The sequence below is a fragment of the Miniopterus schreibersii genome (genome assembly GCF_964146895.1).
Source record: "Miniopterus schreibersii genome assembly, chromosome: 5".
Lineage (NCBI taxonomy): Eukaryota > Metazoa > Chordata > Mammalia > Chiroptera > Miniopteridae > Miniopterus > Miniopterus schreibersii.
Window position 1 is genome coordinate 1,279,208 of NC_138106.1, and position 24,176 is coordinate 1,303,383.

Genomic DNA, 24,176 nt, shown 5'->3' on the forward strand with positions numbered 1-24,176 from the left:
TGAAGATTAAGTGTAGCTGAGGCCCAGATCTTGGCAGTGGGTTAACAACTGAAAATTACGCGAACCACAGGAAGGTGGAAACTGATAAACACACACTCCCAGCGTTTCCCTCCTGGTTCCTGCATCTCTTAGTCGCATTGCCCTAGTTTGGTGGATGTTTCCCGAGTCACGTGGTTCATTAACTCATTCGTGCATTCAGCGTGGTGGCAGGGCCATTGTGTGCAGTGCTGGGCTGTCGGCGTAGGACACAAAAGGAACAAAACCCAGGCGCCACCTTACACAAGCTGACGGTCGGGAGGGCAGAGACCCACACTTGAACCTACTGTTACCATCCAGTTCTTACCGCCCCACCCGTGACAACAGGGCTCTGAGCATCGACGGGGAATTTGTAGTTTGAGTTCAACCAAATTAATTAGATTCTAAAACAAAGAGAGCAAAAGTAAATCCACTCTTCTTGAAAGAATATAACAGAATCCAGCATTCTGCAATAAACTTTGTAACACCCAGGCTATCATCAAAAACCACTCGACGTACCAAGAACCAAGGAAATGTCAGCCAACCTCAAGAGAAAAGGCGATCGAAGGAGACCAGGCAGGTGCTGAAATGAGCAGACCTGGACTGTGAAGCAGCCGCTGAACTACATTCACTCACTCACAGGAAAAGAGAGAACAGGAAACTAGTAAAACTCTCCTGCACTAACCTTGTGTACAGTCACTTACAAGCTTGTCATTGACTCAAAACTTCCCGATAAGTCCGTTTTCTTATTCGCTCTTTAAAAAAAAAAAAAACTTTACTGATTTCAGAGAGAGGAAGGGAGAGGGAGAGAGAGAAACATCAGTGATGAGAGTCGTTGATCGGCTTCCTCCCGCACGCCCGACGGGGTCGAGCCCACAACCCGGGCCTGTGCCCTGACTGGGAATCGAACCCTGACCTCCTGGATCCTACGTTGAGGCTCAACCTCTGAGCCACACCGGCCAGGCTCTTATACCCACTTTAAATAGTTAATACAAATTCTCTGAGATCAGGAACCATGCCTTGTTTTAATGGATTTTATTTTTTTAGAGCATTCTTACATTTACAGAAAAATTGAGAAATTGTACAGTTTCCATATACCTACCCCCCTCACACACACACACACTTTCCTCTGTTATTGACATCTCACGTTACTGAGGTACACTTGTTACAATTAATGAATCAAGATCAATACATTATTATTATTAAAGTCAATTTTTTTCTTAAGATTTTCTTGACTCTCACCTGACGTCCTCTCTGCTATCCTGTCTCCCTAGGCTCCTTTTGGCTGCGATAGTTCCTTAGAATTTTCCTTGTTTTTCATGACACTGATGGCTTTGAGGAGCACTGGTCAGGTGTTTTATAGGCTGCCCCGCTGTTGGAATATTTCTGATTTTTCTCTCACATTAGACTGGACTCGTGGGTGTTGGGGAGACTGTCTGGCTGCTCACAGATATGACCCCGCTACTAGCACAGGGCTGCACACAGACCCCTGGATGAACGTTTACTGAATAAGTGAAAGTCTACTGGTAAGAAAATTAGTTGAGAGAGGTTTTAAATGCACCAAAAGATGCCCATCTGGGCAGCAGCGAAGCTACACCCAGAACCCGGGTCTCTGTCTCAGAAACGCTCCTGTTTCCCGAGACATTCGATTAGCCTCACAGTAGTTACAACAATTCCAGGCACTTTACACGTGTTGCTTCTAACTCTCTCAACAGCACTTCAAGGGATGTGCTATGATCCCGTTTCCTGAAGCTCAGTGGATCTGGAAACTGCAGGTCCCAGTGGACTTGAACCATCTCCGGCTGCCCCCGAGTCCCGCTCACCCTGCTACATTACGGGGGCCTTTCAGAGACGGCCAAGTGACTTTCCCTCCTTAAAACTCTCCAGACGGAGGGGCTGCCCACCTTACTGCCTGGACCCCACGCTCTGGGTGGCCACGGGCAGATTCCCTGAAGAGCACACGGCTCCACGGGTCCTCACGCGGGCTGTCAGCCTGCTTGGACCACCTGCTCCAGCCTCCACGCCTCCGGGGGGGATCTTATTTAGGTTTCATCTCTCGGTTTCAACTCCTAACTCTGTGAAACAGACGTTCTCCGGCCATTCAGGCCGACCCCGTCCTCCCCACTGCGTGTCCCCAGGGTTCACCGTGCACAGCTCTGCGACCGCAGTGGTCGCCACGGTAACATTAGTAACAGCAGCGCCCACTCTCCAGGCCTCCTTTCAGCTCCTGATTTGTACCTGCCACACCCAGTACAGGGCCCAGCACATCACCATAACTAATGATGATGATGAATGAACGAATGAATGAATGAATGAATGAATGAATGAATGAATGAATGAACGAACGAACACGGAAACGCACACGTTAACCTTCCACCAGGGACAGAAAACTCCTGAGGATGAGCTGGACACTGCCCCCACTCCCCTCTGCAAGGCCGGGGGCACATGCCATCGTCTCTAGGAGTTTCCCATCTTGTTAATAATGCACCTTGTTGGGTCCGTGGCTGGGTAACGTCTGGAACCAGAGAGAGAAGAACTGGCCTAATCTCAGTACCTGCGTCGGTTAATGGGCCGGAAATCCAGCTGAGCCTCTTCTGGTATTTTGCAAAGAAAACGCAAGAAAAGCCTCATCAGAAAGGACCCTGAAGGCAAAATCTCTGGCCCATGAAGACGCTCCCATCAGCTGTACGTAAGAGCATCGGACGCGTGACTTCCTCCCTTTCCTGTTGCTGTGTCTGAGCAATTCCAAGCGGCGCGGAGACCTGGCCGTTTCCCGGTGAACGTGACCAGAGTAAACGATGAACCAGACCGTCAACGACGTTTGCCAAATTTCCACTTAGCTTTTCTGCTGGGTAGACGGAGCCCTGAGGCTACAGATGCATTTACAACAAATTGCCGGGTTTTCGTGGTGGATCCCCCGCACCTTGCATCTCACGTCTTCCGACCCCCCCGGCTCCTCCGTCACCTTAGAGTATGAGTGTCACAGGAGGCTCCGGCCCCGGCCCCTGACCTCACGCCTGGTTCTGCAGGAACCCGGTGGCCTCGCGTTGGGCAGGTCAACCCGGGCCAAGGGACACTGCCTTGTCGGCATCCAAAAGTGGCTGCTCTGTCCACCCTTTGTCACAGGAGCCAGGAGAAGGTCCCTTCCCACAGGCCATGCTGAATGTGACTTGTGGGAGCGGACCCCCTTCCTCTCCGAGGGTCACCTGCTGCCATTCTGAGGGGCTGGGAGAGGCCACATGTACTGCTCCCCCAAAGGTTAACGTCATTGATAGTAAGACGCATTGATAGCGTGTACCCCGATGTAATGTGATTAGAAAGGCACTCGCTGTAGAGACGGACAAAAACAAGTAGAGCCATATGAAAAACATGAGGTGACCCCGCACTGAGGGGTTCTGCTGGGGGTCCCCGGACTCCCAGGGCACGAAGCCGCCTGAACCCCAGGAAGGACAGGAAGGAGCCCCCCCACTCTGCCTCCCAATCTGCCGGGGCCTCGGGGGGCCTTCCACGGTCCACCCCCTTGGCCTCCCACCCTGCCCCACCCCCAAAGAGGCAGCAAGCCACCCAATAGTGGGGAGTAGGGGACCCTTCACCCCCAACCGCTATCCCCCCCATCTCCGGTGCCTCCAAACTGCCCACAGGAACAGGCCCGGGAAGGGAGGGGCAGCCGCGGGCGGAGGCCCAGCGCCCCCATCGCCTCCGCCTGAGCCGGACGACATCACACCAGGGCTGCCGCGGGCGGGGACGGGCAAGCCGTGGCTGTGTGAAAAGTGAGGGGAGACGGCAGGGCTCCTGTGTCCAGAATCTGCCTCGGGCTTTTACTTTGTGTCGTTTTATTTTAACACGAGCTGAAAGGCCCCCTAGACATCTCTGCCCCGGGTCTCCACCAGGGCGGTCGGCACAGTAACGGGGGGCGGTCAGGCGTGCGGTCAGTCCTCCGGGGGGAGAGAAAAGGTCTCCCAGGCCCGGCAGCGTCCACGGCAGAGCCCTGCACTCGGGGCTTCCAGCCACTGCAGGCTGGCGTCAGAGGCCCAGCGCCAGATCCCGCACCGGCATGTGAGTAGAAACTCGCATGTTTTGGCCCAAAGGGGACAATCTCATCCCATTTTACCAAAGTTCAGCAATTTGTTCTTGACATGATGGCAGATGACAGGCGGGGGGGGGGGGAGACTGGGTGACAATTTCAGCATATGCCCTGTGGACCTTTTCAGGGATGGGTACCTGACCCAAATATATTTAATTTTTAAAAAAAGAGAGAGAGAGAGAGCAAATGGCAGGGGTGCCAGAGAAGTCCTGGGAGGGGCCACTGTCTGGTGGGTGTGTTGATCCCAGCCCAGCGCATGCTGGGAGGACGGCGGGGCTGCAAGGCCAGGCTCCCAGGCTCCGGGTCGCTGGCTAGGCCACGAGCATCACCCGAGCCCCACCTAGAGCCAATCCGGGGCCTGACCTTTCTTCTCAGGCGACGCACCGATAGCAGAACTGCTCAGTCCCCATACTGACAAGAAACCCAAGTTCCAACACCCAGGCACAGGCCCTTCACCCGCAGCTCCCGCCCCCACAGCCGTGAAGCCAGGTGTCACCAGGCCACGGAGCTTTCAGCTGTGGCCTTGTCTCTAAAACACAACGCTGAAAAATGACAATAAAATAAAACATTGAAAACTCAGGGGCTGAGCACTCTCACCCAACACTGCATTTTCCTTCTGTGGGTAAAAACAAGCCGCGCAGCTTTCAGGAGAGTGAGGACAGGAAGCCCTGGGTGAAAGAAGACGCTGACGTGACGATCTACAAACCCAACCTGCTCGGCCTCCTGCTCCCGTCCCACCAGCTCTCTCCTCCCCGTTTCTGACCCACGTGCGGGTGGTTGGCAGTTAGACAGGTGCTGTCCAGCTACAGGGACTGCAAGATGCCTGGATCTGAATCTCCGCGTCTGTCGGTCAGTTCCAGCCACTGCCAAACAGAGAGCCCGGCAGAAGGACCAGAGAAGGAAGGCGTTTTTAAAAAATATATGTTTTTATTGATTTTTAGAGAGAAAGGGAGAGAGAGATACAAACATCGATGAGAGAGAAACATCACCCTGAACACCCCCTACTGGGGACGAGCCCACAACCCCAGGCACATGCCCTGACTGGGGGTCGAACCGGTGACCTCTTGGTTAATGGGTCAACACTCAGCCGCCGAGCCACACCGGCTGGGCTGAGAAGAAAGATAAATGTTTTAAAATCGACTTCATGCTTCTGGTTCACTTGCAGCATCTGAAGAAAGGTCTCCGCATCCCTGAGGCTGAGGCTGCATATTCTGGGTGACTTCACCCAAAATGAGATAAATCACAATTAGAAACGTTTAGATCAGTTCCGTACCAACCACTGCCCAGCAGAGCAGGGCTCCCTTGCCAGCTCTGCCTTCTCGTTCTGAGGGTGGGAAGCTGCCTCGAGGAGTCGGGAGCTCCGAGCCCAGGCGGGGACATCCATCGTGCCTGGATTCCGGGGCCAGATCCAGCCGCACGGCCGCCTCCGCCACACCGCGTGGTTGGCCCGAATCAGGCCTCGGCTGCTTTCAGTCCCCTGCGCTTCCAATTCCAGGGAAACGGCTGTTTTGCTTGGCTCTCCTTCCTCGCTCACGCGGTGAGACACGTCTCCACAGCCGCACGGCCGGGAGGGCGCAACGGGAGAGATTAGAAGCAGATCAGTCCCCGAGCAGGTGCCGAGCTAAGGCTGAACTAAATATAAAGGGGGCTCGTTAGCATCCTGGCCTCTCGCCTGCTCTTGGCGTCAACGTGGTTTAACTCTTGACGTTGTTCCCAGAACCCACAGGAAAGGGGAAGCAGGATCCCACGCTCCCGTGTTCAGGGTGCGTGTGCACATGTACGTGTGTGTGTGTAAGGTGTAAGGGTGTGTGTAAGGTAAGGGTGTGTGTACTATGCGTGTGAGGTATGTGTGTAAGGTGTGTAGGGTGTGTGTAAAGTGTGTGTGTAAAGTGTGTGTGTACAAGGTGTGTGTGAGGTAAGTGTGGTGTATGTGTAAGGTGTGTAGTGTTTAAGATGTGTGTGAGGTGTGAGGTGTGTAAGGGTGTGTGAGGGTGTGTAAGGTGTGTAAGGGTGTGTGTGAGGTGTGTGAGGGTGTGTGAGGGTGTGTGAGGGTGTGTAAGGTGTGTAAGGGTGTGTGTGAGGTGTGTGAGGGTGTGTGAGGGGGTGTGTGAGGGTGTGTGAGGGTGTGTGAGGGGGTGTAAGGTGTGTAAGGGTGTGTGAGGGTGTGTGAGGGGGTGTGAGGGGGTGTGTGAGGGTGTGTGAGGGTGTGTGAGGGGGTGTGTGAGGTGTGAGGGTGTGTGAGGGGGTGTGTGAGGGTGTGTAAGGGTGTGTGAGGGTGTGTAAGGTGTGTAAGGGTGTGTGTGAGGTGTGAGGTGTGTGAGGGTGTGTGAGGGGGTGTAAGGTGTGTAAGGGTGTGTGAGGGTGTGTGTGAGGTGTGTGAGGGTGTGTGAGGTGTGTAAGGGTGTGTGAGGGGGTGTGAGGGGGTGTGTGAGGGTGTGTGAGGGTGTGTGAGGGGGTGTGTGAGGTGTGAGGGTGTGTGAGGGGGTGTGTGAGGTGTGTAAGGGTGTGTGTGAGGTGTGAGGTGTGTAAGGGTGTGTGAGGGTGTGTAAGGTGTGTAAGGGTGTGTGTGAGGTGTGTGAGGGTGTGTGAGGTGTGTAAGGGTGTGTGAGGGTGTGTGAGGGGGTGTGTGAGGTGTGAGGGTGTGTGAGGGTGTGTGAGGTGTGAGGTGTGTGAGGGTGTGTGAGGGTGTGTAAGGTGTGTAAGGTGTGTGAGGGTGTGTGAGGTGTGTGTGTGTGAGGTGTGTGTGTGTGAGGGAAGTTGTTTCTGTAATAGAATTGAAGAGTCTCCTCCCAGTGAAGACGGAGGCAACGTTAGGCCCTCAGAAGGCAGAGCAGGACTAGAAACGCCAGGGGGAAGGGCGGTGCTGGCGCCCATCACAGCGCCCCCGGGCCCACCCCTGCCAACACTGGGGCCGATCCGAGCAACGGTGATGAGGGACCAGGCGACCGGCCGCGGGTGAGACCACGGTTCCATCCCCGAGGGCACAAGCCAGGCTCCTGGCTGCAAACAGGCCCCCTCGGCTCGCTGAAGCAGCAGCGAGGCTGGCCAATCGGTGTCGCTCCGGACTCCCCGAGGACCCCGCTGAGACACCACGGGCTGTCCAGTGGGTGCCCCGCGTCTCCAGGGCCCGTCCCATGCTGCAGCCAGCTCAGGACGCCGCGGACACCCGGGACCAGGGATCCAGCCTCGGCCCCTGCGGCCTCACGAAAGCCAGACGCCTCGTCCCCTGGCGCCAGACGACGCCTCCCCCTGCACGTCCCTTTCCTCACGGGCTCGATTCAGAACCAAAGCTGGAGTGTGCATCTGACTGATGAACCCTAAATCCCACCCCTGCACCCCAGCTGTAGGGAGGCCGAGAGTGCAGGTTCCACGGCTCCTATCGTGGGAAACCAGGGAATGACCAGAATAGAGGGTGTTCCAAAAATACTGAGACTCCACAAATAATAAACGTCTACTTTCCGAAGTCAACAGATCATGAAGAAAACCCATACATCCAGAAAGCACAGATGAGCAATATTTTTTCCGATATGTCTCCTCGGGCAAGAGAAACAAAGAAAAAATAAACAAATGGGACCACATCAAACTAAAATGTTTTTGCGCAGCAAAGGAAACCACCAACAAATGAAAGACAACCCGCTGACCGGGAGAACATACCCGCCAATGATACATCTGACAAGGGGTTAATATCCGAAATTTATAAAGAACTTATATTCAACACAAAAAACGACACAGCCACCTGCCCTGGCCGGGTGGCCCAGCTGGTTGGAGCGTCCTCGTGACACCAAAAGGCTGCAGGTTCGATTCCCAATTAGGGCGAGCGTGGGAGTCAACTGATCGATGTTTCTCTCTCACACTGATGTTTCTATCTTTCTTCCTCTCCTTCTCCAATCTACTTTAAAAGTAACAAAACATATCCTCAGGTGAGGGTTAAAAACATCCAATTGAAAAATGGACAAAGGACCTGCACAGACACGTCTCCAAAGAGGACATTCAGATGGTCAATAGACATGTGAAAAGATGCTCAACGTCGCTAATCATCAGAGATGCAAATAAAAACCACACGTGCTGGCGAGGGTGTGGGGCAGGGGGTGGGAATGCAGACGGGGCAGTCACTGTGCAAAGTGGTGCAGAGTTTCCATGAAAATTAAAAATGGAGCTGCCTTATGACCCAGCGATCCTACTTCTGGGAATATATCCAAGGAAACCCAAAACACTGACTCAAAAGAATATATGCACCCCTATATCCATAGAAGCATTATTTACAGCCCAAGTGCCCACCAGTAGACAAGTGGATAGAAAAGCTGTGGGACACTGACACAGTGGAATACTACGCAGCTGTGAAAAAGGAGGAAATCTTACCTTTTGCAACAGCACAGATGGACCTGGAGGGTGTTATGCGGAGTGAAATACACTTTTTGTGTCAGAGAAGGACAAGTACCACATGATCTCACTTATATGTGGAATCTAATGAACAAAATAAACTAACAAACAAAATAGAAACAGACTCATAGACACAGAGAACAGACTGACAGCTGTCGGAAGGGAGGGTGGTTGGGGGCTGCGTGAAAAAAGTGAAGGGATTAAGCAAAAAAACCAACAAAACAAAAAAAACCTCACAGACACAGACGAGAGTATGGTGATTACCAGAGGGAAAAGGGGGCTGGGGGGGGTAGAAGAGGGTATGGGGGGACTTGACTTGGGGTGGTGAACACACAATACAATATAGATGATGTATTCTAGAACTGCACACCTGAAACCTATATAACTTTATTAACCAGTGTCACTCCAATAAACTCAATTAAAAAATAAAATATGATTTTGAGATTACCAAACGTTTCCCAAAGCTGGGTATTATATTTCACAAGGCTGTAGTTTCAAAAACAGACCAGAGGAGCCCACCAGGCCTTTGCCTCCTGTGCCCCAGGCCGGCTTCACGGGCGTGTGGCCCGAGGGAAGGACCTGGGTGTTTAAGGCTCTGCAATCGCTGTCTCTGAGTCTTAATAACTTCTGAGCATGGGCCCCGCATCTTCACGTGGCACTGAGCTCTGCTAACCCTGCAGCCAGCCCTGCACGGGCTGAGGGCCCAGGACCAAATTCAAGGCTTGAACACAGAAGACACCCTAGGCGAGGTCTCGGTAGATTTCTCTCCTCTCTCCTCTCTCTCAGCCTCTCTCCACCAGATTCCTAATCTGGGGGCCTGAAATTGCTCACAAACTTCTCTGTGCATGTGCATTTTTCTGGAGAGCTCTTAACTTTCATCAGGTTCTAGAAAGTGCTGTACCCCCAAGCGTCTAAGAACCATCATTTCACATGAGCTCCGGCCTAGTTGTTTTCACGACGCCATGTAAATGTGCATTTCGCTCCACGTCGCCTCCGAGTTTTGTTGGCGGAAGGGGGCTCTGTAAGTGATAACCACACCCTGTGTCCACCCTGCGGCTGAACCAGGGCCCACATTTCTCACCACCAGGCCTCTGTCCAGTGAGGAGACGGCCCAGCCGGAGGCAGACCCCTTGGCTGGAATGACTGCTGATGACAAGATGCTCCTCCGATCCTCGGCTTAGGCAAAAATGTAGCTGCTTAAAGGCCAGGTTCGTGCCAGGCTCTGTTTTATTTAGCAAGCAGCTCGTCTAAGGAACAGCCACTGGATACAGTGTAGCTTTAAGAGTCACCCGCCTTCAATGGAACCCTCTGGATAATAATAAACGCTGGAAAAACAGAATCAGAGCGTGTTACATCTGGACGGGTTCCTGGGGACGATGGGAACGGCTCTCGCAAAGCGCTTAGCACATGTTAGAGCATTTTAGGGACAATTTGCCGAAGTTTATTTAGTCTTGTGATTGTGACGGTTTAAATGGACCCTTGGAGGTCTTTCTCCTTCAAACACACGAGCCAACCACCGGGCAGGACGTTTGTGTGGAGAAATGAGGGGTTGGGCAGCTCTTCCACCCAATCACGCCTCTTCCTCGGTTTCAATCAGGAGGGACCCGCACCCCCCGGCTGGATTCTGTAGCTGACACCCCAGGCATCGGTGACCCCTGAACGACGGGTTGTTTCCCGGGTCGCCACCACCTCCCGATGAGCCTGCAAGGTGCCCAGCGGACAGGTGAACTCAGCGCCGTCCCACCTCTGAGCTGCACGCAGGGAGACCCCGGCAGGCAGCCCGCGGCGGGCGTCTTGGGACAGGGCCCCTTTGGAGAGAGGATTCGAAACTCCTCTGCGTTTCCCGTTTCTGTGGCGGACCAGACACTTTCCTGACGGACTTCATAACAGCAAACTGCATCAGCAAAGCACAGAGGGGAAAGGAGGGCCGGACGCTATGTCCAAAGGGTGTAGCCAAAGCATGTGGTCCCGCCCCATCTGCTCTGAGTCACTTGAAATTTTTCAGACTCAGTATCTGGGAAGACCCGAGGCTCCCGCTCTCCCTTCCCACTACCCACGAAGACTAGCGGGGAAGCCAGGCTCCTGCTCCCGCACCTCCGGGAGAGCGGAGGTCCCCTCCGCCAGCCAGAGCCGGCTGCAGACAGCGTGACAGCCAGGGGCCGAGCGGAAGTCCTTTCTCCAAGGCTCCCCAACACGTGTGCTGCTTTGGCTGTGAAGGGCAGAAGTTTTAGTTTGGGGTTTTTGTTTTTTTGGGGGGGTGGGGGGTGGCCAGAAGAAAAAGAGACGAGTTGCTTTTGATCAAAATAGCCAGCCAGCCCTGGCTCCAGCCCAAACAGAGATTATGGGAAACACCCCGATCTGAGCCAGCACGAAGCCTTTCCCATGGCTCCGGCCAGCGGCAGTTACGCCCCCTCCCTGGCGCTCTGCCCGCAGCCAGGGCAGGCTGGAGTCGGAGTCCCCGGACCTCCGAGCCCACTCACCCGCCCACCCTCCCGTGTCACACCTGAGAAACCGACTCAGAAGGCGACCCCGTACCCTCCTGGCGAGGACCCCAGCCCCCCGAGTCCTGTGCTGCCTCCCTGAGGGCCGGGCTGGAGGGAAACGACCCCTTGCCCTTTTCTCTGCAATTTGGCTCCTGCTAAATCAATCTTCCCCCATTTAGTGACAAAAGTTATTTTTCCTGTGAGAATCCCGACTCTTGCTTCCTAATCAGCGTTAGATCGCCAGTGATTCGCGGACTGGTGGGCTGTGTACGTTTAAATGCGCTACAACCGCCCACACAACAGCTCCGTTCAGGCCCTCGTTTCAGGGCAGGAGGAAATGTGGTTAGGCTGTGTCCTTAGGGAGAAAAGACAGTCTGGGACCCGCGAAGCCTCGGGCACAGCCTGGCTCGCCCCTCCCCGGTTCTCATCAGAGCCGCGTCAGAAGATTCTCCCAGGGTTCCCTTCACGTGGGAGCCAACAGCGGTTGCCTTGGAAACTGCCGGGGGTGGCATCACGCGATGCTGCTCGCCCTGCCTGGTGGCAGACGTCCAGCCCTGACTCACTGAAGTCCTGTTTGGTCAGGGCTTTGCTCGGGGTGCGGTGACTGGGGCAGGGCACGGGGAACAGGAGAAGGTGGATGCCCACAGCAGGGCACAGATCTTTCCCGCTGACAGTGACTCAAGCAGGGACAAGAAATCACTGATGAACTTAAGAATTAACATCCTCGGTGGGATGTGGGTGACCAGAGAGGCTGCTAAATACAGTGTTCGCGTACCCATGTGAACACAATCCCTCAGCTGATGCAAGACCTTCAAGATGCCCTGGCCGGGTGGCGCCTCTGGTTGGAGCACCGGCCTGTGCACCAAAAAGGCCGAGAGTTTAATTCCCGGGCAGGGCACATGCCTAGGTTTGGGTTGGATCCCCAGTCGGGGTGCATACAGGAGGCAACCGATCGATGCTTCTCTCACATCGATGTCTCCCTCTCCCTTTCTCTCTAAAAATCAATAAAAACATATCATGGGGTGAAGATTAAAGAAAGAATATCTTCAAGACGTGCCACCGGCCAGCCACCTACAACTGCCAACTTGCTGGTGAATGTCGGCGGTGCCTCCACTGAAGCCTCCTTTGTGGTCTGGGCTCTCCAAGGGCAGAATATCGTCAATGCCCATTAGATTACGGAGGCTCTGTGAGCCTGACTCCCTGTTGATCAAGTTTTCCATTTCTAATCAATGCTTAATTAAAGCAGAACACTTCTGGTTGCTGTCAGTAGATTAATCGACAGAGGAGCTTTAGCAGGTCATGAGTCCAGCCGGCTCATTGTAAGGATGAGGCTGGGCTGGGGGATGGGGGCCAAGGGCATGAACTGCCTGGCCGGTCAGAGGGGCAGCAGGGCCTGGGGTCCCACTCTGGCCGAGCTCAAAGCATCACCTCTGCCTCTATACTCTGCCAAGTTAAATTATTTAATACACAAGTATATTTTTTTAATCTTCTGTTTTAGTGAATGGAAGGCTGACTTAAAATGTAATTGTCTGAATATACAGTATTCCCCCCATGGGTTTCACTTCTCACGGTTTCAGGCTCCCACAGTCAACCACAGTCAGAAAATATTAAATGGGCAGCTCCAGAAATAAGCAATTCGTAAGTTTTATAGTGCACACTATTCTGAGCAGCGTGATGAAAACTCACACCACCCAGCTCCATCCCACCCGGGGTCGTGGATGGTCCCTCTGTCCAGCGTCCCCGAGCTGTGTCTGCTCCCTAACCAGTTATCGGATGGAGTGTCAGGCCATCGCAGGACTTGTGCTCAAGTGACCCGTCTCACCTAACAATGCCCTCAACATGCATGAGTGGCGATGTGGCAACTCGGACAAGCCAGAGAAGCCTGGAAGCACCTCCTGTAAGTGAAAAGGTCTGTATATTTGGGGGGGGGGGAGCAGGACACAGGGGTGGGCAAAATCAAGTTTACAGTTACGAGCACACGGAAGTTTTATTAAATATTGCATTATTTTCCATACCAACAACTGTAAACCTCCTTTTGCCTGCCCGTTTACGGGGTTTGGTTTCAGGCACCCACTCAAGTCTCAGAACATGTCCCTGGATGGTAAGGGGGCACTACTGTACTTCGAGGTTCCAGAAATATTTTACTTAGAAAGAAATGCTTCCGATGCCTCATCTCATAGACAGCGGTTCCTTAATCTTTCTAAAGGAATGAATGGCACTAATACAGGTGGGCATTCCTGGGAAGTTGTCTCCTGAGTCAGACGTGGACATGTTCAGGCAGCTGGCACCTCACTTGGCAGTTTCCCACCAGCTGCAGACACAGCACTGAGCCCTCACAAAGCCCTGGCGGAGGGGGCTGAGTAACGAGCTGTCTCGGCAGCTCGAGAAACGGCTGAAAGAGAAACATGACTAGCTCCCGGTGTAAACTGACCTCGCGGGGAGCACGCGGGTGGGTGTCGGTACACACCGCTGGATAACCGGAGCTGCTGGCAGCCCAGTGGGGGTGGGGAGGCCCTGACTGGTGCTTAGCTAAGGAGCCTGATTACGAGAGAGCCCAAGGGGGCAAACTACAGGCTGAGACGAGGCACCTGCCTGCGCTCCCCACTGGGGGCGGCAACAGGCGACACCACGAATGTTTATGTGGTGAAATGCGCCCCCTTGTGGTCTGACTGGGAAAACAACGCAACTCAGAGCCGGAGAGGAACACCAGCCTAACAGGACAGGGGTCCAACAGGCTCTGAAAAATGACTGGTGTTCAGAGACATCAATAATCAGGACAGCACAGATGAACCTAGGAAGGTGCGTTGTCACTGTCCTCTAATCAGTGCCTCTCCAATCTGACCGTGCGCAGGGACCAACTGAAGGTCTTGGTGAACTCAGGTTCTGGTCCACAGCTTGTGAAGCAGGGCCTGGGGGTCTGCGTTTCTACCCAGTTCACAGTGCCCACCTGTGAGTCATGAGGGGCCGAAGGAAGGGCCCTTCCCTGTGGGTGGGCCAGGGCTGCTCCCTCAGATCCCCATCCTGGGGTTACAGTTCCTTCCCACACCCAGCCAGAGAACCCAGATAACCACTCTTTTGCTTCAAGCTCAAGGGCCTGTGCCCCCCCCCCCCCCCCCCCCGGCCCCAGGAAAGAGTTCAGAAGGCAAGGCCCGCCTCCCTGACCCCCTCCTAGCCTATCGAGGACCTTCTCATCCTGGAGATAACCACTTAGGATCGCCACAGGGAGCCTCGTGGTTTTCCTTCACTGCTTTCCTGACCACTAAAATCGGCAGGTTGTCTCCAACGCCGTTTACTTCCGAGCGTCCCGTGATGTGCACACCTGAACGGGGCACGTGTCTGTCCACGAGGCCTCTCACCCACGCCACCAGCACGCACTCTCATTCCACATCTTGTTTCGAGCGGTGGAGCTGCATTTACAGCCCCCACTTCAAGAACTCAAATTGTATTTGGTTAGGAAAAATTGTTAAATACAAAATATTTTTAACTTGATGTGGGAGGAGAAAGAACAGAGAAGACGGTAGAATGATCACAGGTGGGTAATTACCCATGTAAACAAGTTCAGGTTGGTAACTTTCCCCTGAAGTCCTATTTACATGGCTAACCCTGATTTCTAACCCCACACCGCACTGCATTTCAGGGTAGTTTCTTTTTATCAGAATCTGTCGACTCTGAACATGTCGATTCAATTCAAAAATGACTGCAAAGGAAAGTTCTTGGCTTGCTCACAGGCTCGGAACTGCCCAGCTATTTAGCTTACTCAGGAAGAAGAAAAAAGATTTATGGACACCGGCTACTGATACACTATCGGGTACAGCCAGACCCGGAGGGACACGCTACATTGTGGCCGACGTGTACCGTGCAGTAAGGCCTACGAGGGCCAACCCTGTCCTGAACAGACACACTTCTTGTCTTTATTCCCTGAGCGCGGCATAGCAATGGTTTCCACAGCACCTCCCCTGCACCAGGTATTACACGCGCTCCAGAGGTGCCGTCCAGTGCACGGCAGGGCCCCGCACGAGCGGCTCACCTGAGCGGCTCACCTGGCTGGCGTGCACCGAAAGGTGGCCGGTGCCATTCCGTCAGGGCACATACCAGGGTGGTGTGCAGGTTTGATCCCCGGTTGGGGCATGTACGGGAGACAACCGATCGATGTTTCTCTCTCACATCCATGACTCTCTGTCTGTCTCTCTCCCTTCCTCTCTAAGCATGTCGTCCGGTGAGGATTTAAAATAAGATAAAATAAAAACAAAGTATACAGGAGGGTATGTGTAGGTGATATGCAAACAAGGCTTTGGTATCCGAGGGGGTCCTGGAACCAACCCCTTGTGGATATTGAGCGACGATTACCGCACTTTCCTTTCCTCCAGAAGAGGTACAGAATGTGGCTGTGATCACTAAGGTGTTAAGATACAGCTTTTCGCCCTGGCCGCAATTCAGTTTCATAAAAATCAATCTTAAAGCACCGTTTTAATCTTTACTCTCTTCCTGATTATAAAATAACACGTGCTCACTGCAAGTCTCACATTACAGAAAACTGGGAAACTGAACACTTCCCAGAATCCTACCCCCAGAGATAACTCACTACTTCTCTCTTTGGTAAATATTCTTACAGATTTGGGGACAAACAGTAGTCAGTAAACAGGAACAAGTGGAATTCTCTTATTACTAGAACAGTCCTGACAGATAACCCAGCTGACCGATTCCTCCAGCGAACAGCCTGTGTTTATTTCAAAGAAGACAACCACACAGTGGGCCCAAAACCGCCAAGATCCTCTTACCATTCAACATTAAATATTACTCGAAGTATTAAAGATGGAAGAAAGTTAAAAAAGTACAAAATGAAGAATGAACTTGATACAAAGGAGAAAACAGTTCAGAAAATCAGGGCAGTTTCTTACCAGAATATAAACTCCTAAGTTCTATTTCCAGCAACTATCATGAAATGGGTTCAAAATTCAAACTTGGAAAATAGTCGTCTCTACCATGAAATACAGCCACAAAAGTAATTCTACAATTATTCTTATCTGATCAATACTCAGTTTGCAACGCACACAGAGTCCAGGTGAGGTAAATTGTAACAAGAACTGCTACACATAAAAATTACCCATTGGCAGGGAAGTCAAGGGTGGGAGACTGGGAACAGATGTCAGCTTGGGAACTGGCGAAGGAAAACTTTGTTTCCATGTCCCGCAGCTTCGTTTGTAATATTTTCAAAACATCTTCCATCTATTGCAGTGAAAAAAGATTATTAAAAAATACACATGATTATGATTAAAATCATACATGGTTAAGTGATTAAAATATACATCATCAATACAATTTCTGAATATATTACCCATTATGCAAGATATTCGATGTGTATTTAACGAAATTACTTAAACTAAATTTTATTTAAATAACACACGTCTATTAACAGTAGTTCTCAGCCTGATCGGCAGCCTTTTTATTCAGTCATCACTGTCCTGCCTCTCCAGCCATGAGCAGATGTTAACACGCAAAGCAAGACTGCTTACGCCATGAGAACGGGATCAAAAGAACCAGTGATGTGACTTAAACATATGCTTCTACTAGTGTAATAGTTTCAGAATATATACTACTTTGATTTGGCATGAAATGGCTTTATTACTTTTTTTTTGATAGAGCTTTAGCTTAATTTGTAGTTTGTCCCCAAAACTCAACCTTACTGAAGACTGAGACGGACCAAGTGCGCCAGGGTGACAGTCCCCAAGCAAAGCAGATGCCACATGAGGATGCCTCACCGACAGGAGTCACACAGAGAGAGAGCAGAGCAAAATTACCTGCTTCAGAGAGTTTTCTATTTCAGTTCTGCTCTCAAGATTGAAAACCTCCTTATCGTCTGACACAATCTTCTTTTCAGAGGACCCTAAAACATAACTGGACAGTACAAAGTTAGATATAAAAAGTGAGCAAATATTAAATTTGTGTCTGTTAATAATATTAAACTTCTAAGTATATTACACTGTATGTCAGTACCAAGTAAACACATAAAACAACTATTTTTGTTAACAGCTCCCTATGTAGAAAGCTGTGCTACATATAATCGTGTCTTCCTCCATAAAGCTTTGTCCAGATATTCCTACACATTTCCCAATGCTATAATCTTTTGTTATTGGGAATAAGCTGGGTGGCAAAACATCAACACTGATAGTTCAAAATTTTATTTTAAAGTTTCCTTATATAACATTTCGGGAACATGTATACTTTCACAGTTGACCTTTAGTAAATAATAATTTGTAGAGTCAACTCTTGATTACCCAAACTTGGGCAACTTCAACAGTCATCCTCCAAACTGCATTTTGCTGGACTCTCTGGGGTTGAGATGCTGTGGTTCAGAAAATACTGATGAGCATAAAGACTGGCCTGGCCATGGGAGGAGAGCAGGCCAGCGCTGGGAACTGAATAATATCTAAACAGTATTTCTCAAAGGAAAACCGGACTCGGTTGCATTTATTTAGTAGATTCTGTTATCACGTAGCAACTTCACTATGTGACTTCTTTTATCAACTTAGAACAGTCTTGTCTTGAAAACCCTGCTGATTGTATATCTAAAAATAGCACTAGAGGCAAAACTGCAGAAGGCAATTAACAACCTGTTTAGAGGGAAAAGATAAGATGCAGTGGGAAAATTAAACAGCACTGAGTAATTTATGAAACGATAAATAAACATCACAGAGGGTGTCCACTCCTGGTTCCACTCCTGGTGTCCAAACCAGGTTCCTCAGCATTAAAATTCTGCCCAAGAACAGCTTCTGTGCTGTGATCCCCAGTGGCAAAAGCCTCCACTCCTATTCTTTTGCACAGATGCCTCACTTTTTAAATTCTGTATCAACCCCACCACATGAGAGTTCATATCTTTTAGTTTCCTCTCCTCACTTAATTTCCACAAATCTCTGTCAAAGTCTAGAGGAGACTAGGGAGCACCTGCTCTGCTGGGCCTTCTATTCACATATGAAACCAAAGCAGATCTGCGCCCCCCAGACAGACCTGCTTTACAACAATGAACCGCACGTGTAGTGTTCTGTCTTTTGTGTGAGAGCTGCAAAAAGTTTGGTTTTAAAATTTTGATCCAAACCTTTCCAGTTTCAAAGAAGGTGGAAAAACTGCACTTATCAAACAATAGTTAGAAGAGAAATCATAATTATAATAAAAACAGGGATTTAATTATTTTGAGAGAAAAACAATCTAAGAACTACAACAGGTGACAAAACCCTTGAGTAATCAAGGTAGAAGCACGTTCTTTTTTCACAGGCAGTTCTTCTGTCCTGATTCGCAGGGATGTTAGGCGTCTTTAAAGCCTTGAGGGTTACACCTTTTCCAGGTTAAGTGGAAATACAGTGGGGTCAATTGATTTACCTAATTCTGTGTTTCCTGTAAAACATGGCCAATGAATCGGAGGGGCATTAAGATGCCTGACCTCGTCACCAGACCCTAACCCTCCTTGCTGCCTAACCCCTTCTAGAGAGGTCGGCGGGCGAAGGCACCTCCCTGCGTCTCTCGAAAGAGCGGGAGGCAGTTCTTTGCTGAACTCAAGACAGAAGCAGCTGGACTGTGCATCTCTACTTTCCCAGAACACCGAAGGGATTTCTTTACTAACCAGTTTGAAATTGCTACTTCTTCAGAATATTCTAGGAGACCAAGAACTGAGGAGGAAATAAAGTGGACAAAATGTACTGATCCACACAACTGCTTTAGAAAATCCTATTAAATTAAATTTGATTTTTAAGAACCACCGAACATATTTTTATTCTGAAAAATGTTCTCACAGTGTTTTCTCCTTACAATGCAAATGTCTGACCTTCCCAATCTCTGGCGTCACTGTCAGAAATTATTACTTGAAAACACATACTAACTGAAGTGTGGATTTAGTTTTGCTGTTTTCCTACTAACTTCTCTGCAAACTTTCTGAGAACTATTATGAGGTGCTTGTTTATACGTCAAAATTACCTCTCAGTGGCTTCCACCTTGAGGCAGAACAAGTCCCTCTTGTAATCCAGGTGGTTGGGGGTGCACCTGTAGACGTAGCCGAGGGCGAGCGAGCATCCCGCGCAGTGCAGAGTCTCCAGGATGCTGCGCAGAGAGACCCACTGCTTTAGCAAACAGAGCAGCAACTTGTTACAGCAAAGCCGCACTGTTAACACCCACCGGCTGAAACGATGACTTGCTAAAGTCTGTAATTCCCACCCTACTAAACCACACGCATAAAGACGGGGAATGTTTATATGAGGGATGCAGACGGTCACTCCCAGGACACACTGCCGTAAGCACCTAGCGACAAGGGGCACATATGAGTGACAACAGAGGATACTAAGGTGGTGTTTGGGGGAATGTAAATGCCTCAATCTGGTAAACTTTTTTAAAACATATTTTTATTGATTTCAGAGAGGAAGGGAGGAGGAGAGAGAGAAACATCAATGATGAGAGAGTTAATTATCAGCTGCTTCCTGCACACTCCCTTCTGGGGATCGAGCCCACAACCCAGGCATGTGCCCTGACCAGGAATCGAAAGGTGACCTCCTGGTTCATAGGTTGATGCTCAACCACTGAGCCAAGCCGGCTGGGCTCAATCTGATAATTTTTAAAAAAGTATCTAGTTATGCCCTGGCTGATATGGCTCAACTGGATGGGCCTCATCCTGTGTACTGAAAGGTTCGATTCCCGGTCAGGGCACATGACCAGGTTTCCAGCTCAATCCCCAGTGGGGGGCATGCAGGGGGCAGCCGATCAATGTTTTGATATCATATCAATGTTTCTCTCTCTCTTCCTCCTCTCTCCCTCCCCCTCTCCCTTCCTCTCTCTAAAATCCAATAAAAAAATCTTTAAAAATAAAATAAAAACTACCTAGTTATAGCAAATGATACATTTATGGCAGTAATATAAAAATTCTGAGTCAATAAATGAAAAATATTAAGTACATGACACACGGCTGGTACACGCATTATGACAACAACGGTGAGGGTAATATCAAAACAACCAGAGCGGGGAAGCCCAGAAGAAAGAGCACTCTGCAGGAAACGAGGAGACTCAGGCACCATCCTGGCTCCTACGACTAAGTGGTCCTGTGGCCTCAGCTAAGTCCTGACCTCCCAGGCCTTGCCTCCTTCACCTGCAAAATGAGAGACACTCCAAGGCTGGGTTTCCCAGTGCCAATCACCTGCAGGCCAGAGCACTTTCTGTTACATCCACAGACTGCCTGTATCAGGAGTCTCATTCTCCTTAAATAGAGTAATTTTTAATTGGAATATACTTTGACTATGACAGTCTAGCATTATAAACATGAAAAACCAGTATTTTAAAATACACTTAGCCTGGCCGGGCGTGGCTCAGCGGTTGAGCGTCGACCTGGGATCCAGGCGATCGGGGTTCGATTCCCGGTCAGGGCACATGCCCGGGTTGCGGGCTCAGTCAATGACTCTCTCATCATTGATGTTTCTGTCTCTCTCTCTCCCTCTCCCTTCCTCTCTCTGAAATCAATAAAGATATATTTAAAATATATATATATTTATATAAAATACACTTAAAATATATATGATTATTTATTTGCTTCATTGTTTGTGCGCCACCTGAAGTTATTCCATACACGCCAGTAGGACATGCTCCGGGCAACAATGACTAAGGCGGAGCTGCCCGTTTGGTTTGCTGAGGATGCCACTCACAGCAGATGGAGGCAATGTGCCGAGGGGACGATCCCGGCAGCCTGTGGAGTGGCCCCGTGCTGCCATCGCTGGCCCCGTGTAGCCCTGTCTATTTACTGCAGCAGCCGTGTGCGTGTATGGACGTGACCATGTGATATTAGCACTTTCTACAGGTGCCAACACATGAAAAAGGTGGGGGCACTGGTCTAAGGCACCCTCTGGCCCTGAGAGCTCAAGATACAGACACTTTCTTTTTCTATATTTATTTTCGATTTTCTCCAGCACCATGCCCACCGACCTCAAAAGGGGATGTCATAATGTGCCTTTAGAAACTTACAGACTCTTCCACCTCAGTGCCTAAAGGAGGCCACCACCACCCCAGAACCGGTAAGTTACAAGGACTAATTTTATACTGATGACCAGGGAAAATGTTTTATCCCAAGTGCTCTTACTGGTAACGATCTTCTTGAACATTTTTATCTGAAAACTATCTCTCACATTCACACTCACACAGACGCGGCCTCACTCACCACCCGTCTTCATTTTCTCGTTTGGACAGTATCTGTTCCTCATCCACAGAAACATTGCAGGAGACGCCTGGAAAACAGGGCGCTGATTAGTGTGGTCAGTCAGAACTCGCAGGCAGACTCTGAAAGAGCTTCTCGTTCAACTTTTATTTTAGAACTCAAAGCACCAGAAAAAATAAGAGCCCAAAGTATCTCTCATGCACATGCACTCACACGCACACTCACACGCATACAAACACCCACACACGTGCATTCATGCACACACTCAACACACACACACGCACTAATATGGGAAAATATTCAGAATATATGTGTGGAATTTAAAAAGCATGCTTCACGTATAAATTATATAACCTCAAGTGTGTCTTTAAAATGTTACATGTTTAAATACGCTGATACACGCATGGAGCCTACTAGAGAAGTATAAATGAGAACAGGGCATGTTAACTCTGGGGCTGCAACAGGGTCAGGGGTAAGTCCTTCACTTTCACACCATCCAGCACTATTTGATTTCAGTAGATCGAAGGGTTAATCCAAATAAACTACTGCAGGAAACGTTCTTAGGCTTATGTTTGACAACTAAAAAGGCCTCAGCAATTACTGTTAATGAACTGATGTATCCTTACAGAAAACAGCAGGTATCCAAGTTTCAGGCAACGGTGGACACTGCTGTTCTCCTTTCTTCCCAATATTTTACTCCAGGAAACTTCAACTTGAAACCCACAAGCCCCAAAGAAAATAGCCATTTTTACACCAATTCAGAAAAAAATATACATAAACCACTCCCCTAAGCAAATATGGTAAAAACAACAAAACGAGGGAAGGGCAAGAAAACACACAGGTCACCGGTGGGGCCAAGATTAAAAGCTTGGCCTCCCGCCCTCTAACTCTTCTACTGGACCCTCCTTCCTCTCCAATGCTCCTGGGGTTATTGGTGCTCTCACTGCAAGTTCCCTTCCTAATATTTTTCTATTGTTACTGACTTTTGGTGAGAGAGGGACAGACAGAAACACCAAGGGTGAGAGTCACATCATGGATGGGCTGCCTCCCAGACGCCCCCTACTGGGGACCCAGCCGGCACCCCCCGCAGGTGCCAGGGCCAGAATTCGAACCGGCGACCTCCCGGTTCACGGGTCCACCCTCAACCGCTGAGCCGCACCTGCCGGGCGCAAGTTCCCTTTTTAAAAAAATTTTTGTAGCGTTGTGCTCTGTCTACTCTATGGTGGGAACACGAGGCTGTGAAGGCGGCGGCTGATACAGCGGATAAGGCGTGATAAAATCGATCCTGACATCAGCCTGCAGGACGCAGGCAGCCGACGGGCTTCAATTCCCCAAATAAACCACGTGCAATATTATTTGCCACTGAACGGCCTGCTGATTGCTGTGGGGGGGGGGGGGGCACAGAGCGGCCGCACCCCAAACGCTGGCAATTCGGTTGGTTATTTATTTTTTTTTTGATGCTCACAACTCGGCAGCTGCAGCATCTGCTGATGGATGGGGGACCGCGGGAAGGGCCTGTCGCTCGCGGGCCCACGGGGCGGGGAGGCGACCGGCGCCCCCTCTTTTCCCGGGACGGCTCCCGCGCCCCGATTTCTGCCCGTCAGGACCCCGCGCGGCCCCGGGGCCCCGCCCCCCCACCCGGCCGCCAGGCGCGCCCCCGGGGAGCGCAGCCCCGCCCGCCGCCCGGCCACTGACTTCGCAGCAGGATGCAGCCGGGGTCCGGGCCGCGCACCCAGCTCAGCGAGTCGCCCAGCGGCCGCCGGCAGCCGGCGCACAGGAACACGAGCGGCCGGGCCCCGCCGCGCGCGGGCGCCGCCCCGCTCAGGGAGCTGCAGGTGCCCGTCCACTCCTCCAGCAGCTGGTGTTGCACCGCGTCCTCCGACAGGCGCTGGCTCAGCAGCGAGGGCTCGCGCCACGTGCCCCCGTCGCCGCAGGCGCAGCTGGTGGCCGAGCAGCCGCGGCAGCTCCGCTGCGACGAAACTCCCGCCATCTCCGCGCCCGGGCCGCCGCGGGGCACCACGGGAGACACGCCGCCTCTGCGCCTGCGCGGGGCGGGGCGTGGGCGGGGCGAGGAGGCGTGAGGGGCGGGGCCTGGCTGACGCACGGCGGCGAGCAGCCAGCTGACGCCAGGCTCGCCGCGGGGCGGGGCCGGGCTGGAGGGCGCCGCCTGTGCGGGCGTGAGGCCGGCTGCGCTGCACCGGGGCTGGAGGGCGCCGCCTGTGCGGGGCGTGCGGTCCGCTGCGCTGCACCGGGGCTGGAGGGCGCCGCCTGTGCGGGGCGTGCGGTCCGCTGCGCTGCACCGGGGCTGGAGGGCGCCACCTGTGCGCGGCGTGCGGTCCGCTGCGCTGCACCGGGGCTGGAGGGCGCCATCTGTGCGGGGCGTGCGGCCGCCTGCGCTGCACGGGGGCTGGAGGGCGCCACCTGTGCGGGGCGTGCGGCCGCCTGCGCTGCACGGGGGCTGGAGGGCGCCACCTGTGCGGGGCGTGCGGCCCGCTGCGCTGCACCGGGGCTGGAGGGCGCCACCTGTGCGGGGCGTGCGGCCGCCTGCGCTGCACCGGGGCTGGAGGGCGCCATCTGTGCGGGGCGTGCGGCCCGCTGCGCTGCACCTGGGGTGGTCTGAGAAACTGACGCGCCTGCGCTGTCCGCAGCCCCTCCCGAGACCGCCACAGCGGTTCCAAAGCGGGTGTGCCGCTCCACGCAGCACGCGGAGGTGGAGGAGCTGGGGCACACCTGCCTTCCCCCCCCCCCGCCAGGTGCCTAAGTGACCTGCGAGCTGGTTAAAGCACCGACTGCTCGGCCCGCCGTCCCAGACGCGGTTCAGCGAGTCGGTGGGGGCTGAGAAGGAACAGGAAAAAGGGGAGAAGACAGGAATGAGACCTTGACAATTTTGCTGGAAGGATTGGTCGCTCTTTAAAAGTGCTCTGGCGGTTGGAGAGCTTGGGAAATTAATGGCTCTGATTACGCGGATTTGATTGTAATTGCACGCACTTCCTCGCACTTACCCACAGGGAGGACAGTGAGGTGTGCTTACAGG

At 51.9% G+C, this 24,176-nt stretch overlaps 1 protein-coding gene across 2 annotated transcripts; it reads right to left on the reverse strand.

The window, feature by feature from the left end:
• Positions 1-5,361: 5,361 nt before the first annotated feature.
• MIS18A (MIS18 kinetochore protein A) lies at positions 5,362-23,146 on the reverse strand. Of its 2 annotated transcripts, none has more exons than XM_081138461.1 (6): positions 22,838-23,146; positions 21,146-21,212; positions 18,928-19,050; positions 16,761-16,857; positions 16,067-16,188; positions 5,362-5,731 (listed from the first exon to the last, which is right to left on the reverse strand). In XM_081138461.1, the coding sequence occupies exons 1-6, from the start codon at positions 23,130-23,132 to the stop codon at positions 5,698-5,700; spliced, it is 738 nt and encodes a 245-aa protein (XP_080994587.1). In that variant the 5' UTR covers positions 23,133-23,146; the 3' UTR covers positions 5,362-5,697. The 2 variants fall into 2 exon arrangements, with proteins under 2 accessions (XP_080994587.1, XP_080994586.1); XM_081138460.1 differs by lacking the exon at positions 5,362-5,731 and adding an exon at positions 8,777-9,804.
• Between the last annotated feature and the right edge of the window lie 1,030 nt (positions 23,147-24,176).